This window comes from Micromys minutus (genome assembly GCF_963924665.1).
Source record: "Micromys minutus genome assembly, chromosome: 1".
Lineage (NCBI taxonomy): Eukaryota > Metazoa > Chordata > Mammalia > Rodentia > Muridae > Micromys > Micromys minutus.
In genome coordinates this window covers 53,456,478-53,461,793 of record NC_137969.1, presented here as the reverse complement: position 1 = coordinate 53,461,793, position 5,316 = coordinate 53,456,478, and the positions used below count along the sequence as shown (strand labels likewise).

The following is a 5,316-nucleotide window of genomic DNA, read 5'->3' as shown; positions in this document are numbered from 1 at the left end:
TTTGTTTTTTTTTTTTTTTTTTTAATGCCACCATTCAAGACTTTTTGGTTTATATCATTTCTGCCTCAGCATGCCTGCTGTTTCCAAAGTTCTTAGTGTTGTAGCTGGTGCCTGACTTTTTGTGTCTTTATGGGAGTCACTGCTGTCTGTTGCTCTCTGTGGACACAGTGCTGGGGAACCGGCACACCCACAGTGTGCTGCAAACTGCCCTGATGCAGAGCCATGCCTCCCAGCCCCTTTAAGGACACACATTACTCTACACAAAACCAACTCCCAGGAGAACTCCAGTAAACATTCTAAACAAAGAATGGATGAGATTAAATCCCCAAACAACAACCAGGTTTTAAGTAGGTAGAGAAGGTGGGAGATTTTAAAGCCTCACTACCCACCCAGCAGTAAAAGAAAGAGGTGATTTTTTTTTTTTTTTTTTTTTTTTTTTTTTTTTTTAGTTTCCAGGAGAGTGTATTACACAGGTGAGTGCAAGGAAAGCAAACAACTGCTATGTTGGCTTTAAAAGCTCATCTGATGTCAGTGCTAAGTCCTGATGCTCTTGGTGGCCTCCACGTTCTTGGCTTCTCCAGAGCAGACTGGGCCGGGTTTCTGGGCTCAGGGGGGTGGGCTCTGCATGGAATGTCCTGCCTCCTGTCGCCTGAGGAATCAGGCACTTCGGTGATGCTCACGGATGGTTCTTCTTTCTCCATTTGTTCACATTCAGACTCCCATAGCCAGTTCTGGCTGGGGACCTCATGAAGCGGATAGGTCAGCCCAGGGACACTTGGTGGCTGTGGCTTCTCCTCCTTAGGAGACAGGTTCTTAGGAAGAGTTGGAACTGTGGTTTCCAAATCTTGGGAGTTAGCTGGTTCACCTGTCCTTGTAATCTTGTTTGTGGATGCTCTGTCTGAACCCTCAATAAAGAATTTCCAGGACCATGTCCCTGGCTTTTCAGAGGCGGAGGTGGCAGCAGTAGGGGTAAGTTGTGAAGAGCTGGGACAAAGTGCAGCTAGTGCCTGTGTGTGGAGCTGCTGGTCCTTCCAGCAGCCTTCAGAGGGGGTGGGGCTTGTGGGTCCAGACCTACTCAGGCTAGGGGCTTTTAAGGAGTTGGTAGCTTCCTCAAAAGCTTGTGGCCTCCAGAGCTTCCTCTGGGAGAGCCCAGGAACTTCTCGGGGGGAACCTAGAATGACCCCTGTGAACAGACCTGAGAGTACAGGACCCTGGTTCTTTAGATCCGTGTGCAATAAAGTGTCCTCTTCCCTATCCTCTCCTGAACTCTTAGGGAGTAGATTCTGACTTGCTTCTGGGTGGGGGGACAATCTTGGCTCCTGTGTGGCCTGTCTGTTCTCAGGCTCCTCATCAGTGTCATCTTCTGAGGAGTCTACTTCCCGGATAGCTTCCTGTTTTTGCAGCGACTCTCGGCGTTCAGCTCGATCCTGCCGTAGGGTCCCAAGGGCCCGTGAGGAAGCAGGTTGCAGTACCCCCTTTCCTGGAAGTGGCCCTTTCCCAGATAGCACACTTCTGGTTCCAACTACTTCCAGAGGGCTGGCTTCCCTGGGTGTCAGTTCCTTCTTTAGCTCTCCGTGGGGCAGGTCAAGACTATTCTTTCCGGAAGGTGCTAACTTCTTCTCAGCAGCCGCCAGTGCAGCAGCTAGCTTCTCAGCAGACTGCACCCTCTTAAGTAGCGGAGAGCGGGGTGGCTCTGCACTCTTGGGCCGTGAGAGTTGCCTACCTAGTGGAGGAGATAAGTGAAGTTTGGTAGGAAAGGACCGAGACCCGTGGCCAGACAAGGGTGATGGAGAACACTGAGGGGAAGCTGCTGCTGCCGCTGGTGGAGAAGGGGTGTGGGCCAATGGTGACAGTGGGATGCTGCCTGCTGACTTGCGCCTTGGTGAGCGGTACTGGCGTTGGAGCTTGGGTGCCAGACCATGAAGGGAGCTGGGCCGTGTATGTCCGGAGCCAGCAGGAGAACTGGGCACATTGGAGCTGGGAGAGCTGCTCTGCGATGAATTCCCTCCTACTGAGTGCACAGCATCTGGGGCTGCCCGGTAGCCTTGAGGAGGAGATCGGGGAGAGAGACTGTGGTTTTGTGTGGGAGAGCCCGGACCACTTTCTCCTGACGACAAAGAGCGGTTAAGGGAAGAAAAGCTGCGGCTGGTGTGTAGCAAGGAGGCCTGCTTTGTGATTTTCCGGAATAGGGAGCTTCTTTTTCGACTTTCTTGCCCATCCTTGCTCCGGTTCCGTTTGCTCCTGGCTTTATAGCTGCCTTTCCTAGCTGGCCCCACTTTGATGGATGTGTTCTCCAAGGGAGCTGTTGAAATCGATACCTTGTTTCCACTCTTCAGAACCAGCTCCACCACTTCTGTATGGACTAGCCCATGCATAGGCTCACCATTGACATGGGTGATGAGGTCACCCTGACGAAGCCCTGCTTCACTGGCTGGGCCACCGTCCTCTACATGCCACACCATGTGGTGTACAGTGTAGACATCTGAGTCACCTATGTAGACGCGAATGGCCCGCAGGGTGAAGCCACACTTCTTGCCAGCTCGGTGGATGATGATGGGAGGCCTCAAGGTGCCAAGGGCTGGCAAGAAGTCCCTGCTTGGAGAAGAGTCCCTGGATGATAGATTGGATGACTGAGAATGTGGAGACATGGGGCTGGCCAAGGGTGAGCAGGCATGGTGTTCTGAAGGAATGAGCAGGGAAAGGGCTGTAGCTGAGGCTGACTTAATCACTTTGTTGACAGGGCGAGTGGTGCGCTTCTCTATAGAGTCCCCGGAGAGCAGCCGGTGACGGGCCCTACGCACTGCTAGGTCACTGATGGCTTTGGCTGCAGCTTCCTCAGCTAGCTGCGGAGTCCCACGGCCTCGTGTCTCTATGGCTGGACAAGACCAACTGCTTTGGCCGGGAGCCTCCTCATCCAGCTTCAGCTGCCTCTCCAATGGTCGTTCAGGAACAGGCCTAGATGACCCCTCTCCAGATGGGGGTGTGAGGACCCATATACCTTCCTGTTGTTGCTTCCGAGGGGTGCTACTGGTCTCCTCAGGGCAACGAGGCACATCTGGGAGGCCTGAACAACGGTGTCGCACTGTCATTGGAGGACTGGAATCACTCTCTGTGTGGGATGACTCAGACACAGATAACCGCTTCCGTAATATCTCAGGGGACCCAATCACCCAGCTGCAGTCTCGGCCCTTCAGTCCTGCCAAGCCATCTGAGTGATCTTCCTTTTTCTCACTCAGGCTGCGCTTGGCTGGAGGTGGTGTTCGGCGTTCCTCAAGCAGGGAAAGCCGCTCCATGCTACTGTAGACCTTGCTGAACCTTGGAGAGCAGGAGGAAAACTGGCGGATCTCAAGGCAGCCATCCTCACTCACTTCCTCCTCATCCTCAGAGTCCACATGGTGGTATCGTTCTGAACGGGTATCAAAGTAGCTGGTATCATCCTCTGACTCCAGCTGAGGTATAAATTCAGCCTTCTGGCAAAGAAGTCCTGTCCAGTCCAGACCCATGAAGAACGGGTGCTGCTTCACCTCACAGGCACTACTTGTGCCCAGTAAGAGGTGATTTTTAAAGACTGTGGAATCATGCTTTTGTTGGACTGCAGCAGAGACCACTCCTACATGCATTCAGACCATACTCTGTGGACGAGACTAGAAGAGTAAGAACCGGGTCTCCTACCGGCAGCACATCTGCCTGGTCCCCTAGACGAGCCCCAGCCTTGTAAGACCTACTGAAAAGACCTCTGGCTTCAGCATAGTATTTATTGTGTTGAACAAACTAGTCTTCACCAAAGAAACAGCAAGATATTTATATACTGAAAAATCCTAGTAAGCTTAACACTCCCTTAGTCAGAGTTTCTATTCCTGCACAAAGCATCATGACCAAGAATCGAGTTGAGGAGGAAAGGGTTTATTCAGCTCACACTTCCACATTGCTGTTCATCACCAAAGGAAGTCAGGACTGGAACTCAAGCAGGTCAGGTAGCAGGAGCTGATGCAGAGGCCATGAGGGATGTTGCTTACTGGCTTGCTTCCCGAAGCTTGCTCAGCCTGTTTTCTTATAGAATCCAGGTCTACCAGCCCAAAGATGGCACCACCCACAATGGGCTGGGCCCTCCCTCTTGATCACTAGTTGAGAAAATGCCTTACAGCTGGATCTCATGGAGGCATTTTCTCAACTGAGGCTCCTTTCTCTGTGATAACTGCAGCTTGTGTCAAATTGACACAAAACTATCCAGTACACTCCCCTCATTGTCAGGAGAAGTAATCCTTATTGTCAGGAGAAGACCAGCCCATATACCCTGGACATATTGTCAGGAGATGCTGGTCCTGAGAAGATCTAACAGACAATTGGAGGAGTTGTTCATCCCAATACAGAAGTAAATCTCAACATAGAAATGTAAGCAAGGAATGCAGCCTGAATGCACCACAGCAACAGACTCTAAAGATCAGGGGAAGGGAAATTTCTGAACAACAATTTTTAGAAAGACTAATAAATCTCACAAAAATACAGAAAAAAAATACTGAATTAAGAGAAACTATACAAGATTTTGTTGAGAAGTTCAATAAAGAGATAAAGAGAAAAAAAAATCTTGGGAATGGAAAGAGCAACATGACAAATAGTATTTCAAGGGGGGGAGGGGAATCTCATGAATAGATGAAGCAGAAGATAGAATTCCAGGCCTGAAAGAAAAGCTGACGTGTTAAGACAGTAACCAAGAAAAAGTGAGAAAATGCAAAGCAAGACACAGAATCTATGGGGCAGGATGGTGTCTGTCAGTGTCTGTCAGAAGCAACTTCAGGGAAAAAGAGTTGCTTTGGCTCATTGTTTCATGTGAGGAAGGCCAAGGTGGCAAGCTACCTCAGTCTGTATGTCTTGAAAGGAATATGAGGGATGTGACATAAAAGCGGCAGACAAAAAAAAAAAAAAAAAAAAAAAAATCAAGAGTATGTCAGGGAGGAGTCAGGGATAATATACCCACAAAGACCTGCTCCAGTGGCCTATAGCTAGGCTGTACCTCTGAAAATCTCTACGGGCTTCCCCAGATACCACCACCTGTCACAGTAAATATTAAGAAAGGAATTGTTTATCTCTTTATTGGCACTGAAGTCTCACTCCTCAGGTGTGGCTTTTAGTATGGAGCCTCGAGCACGGATTCTGTCACTTGATCTGCAAGCCGTACTCTCCACAGGGCTACCTTCCCTGTTGGTTCACTCCACCCGCCTTGGTGCTTCTGCTCCTGTCTGGGGTGGAATTACCACCCCACCCAGCACAAACCTGACTCTAAGGCCCAATAGCTTTTCATGCAATTTTATATATCAA

At 50.0% G+C, this 5,316-nt stretch overlaps 1 protein-coding gene across 1 annotated transcript; it reads right to left on the bottom strand.

Annotated features, from left to right (window-relative positions):
* Positions 1 to 499: 499 nt before the first annotated feature.
* LOC308426102 (microtubule-associated serine/threonine-protein kinase 2-like) lies at positions 500 to 3,620 on the bottom strand (the record flags this gene model as incomplete). The annotated part of the gene is given in 2 exon segments (XM_080923848.1): positions 500 to 613; positions 615 to 3,620. Coding segments are annotated over 2 exon segments (3,120 nt in total).
* Between the last annotated feature and the right edge of the window lie 1,696 nt (positions 3,621 to 5,316).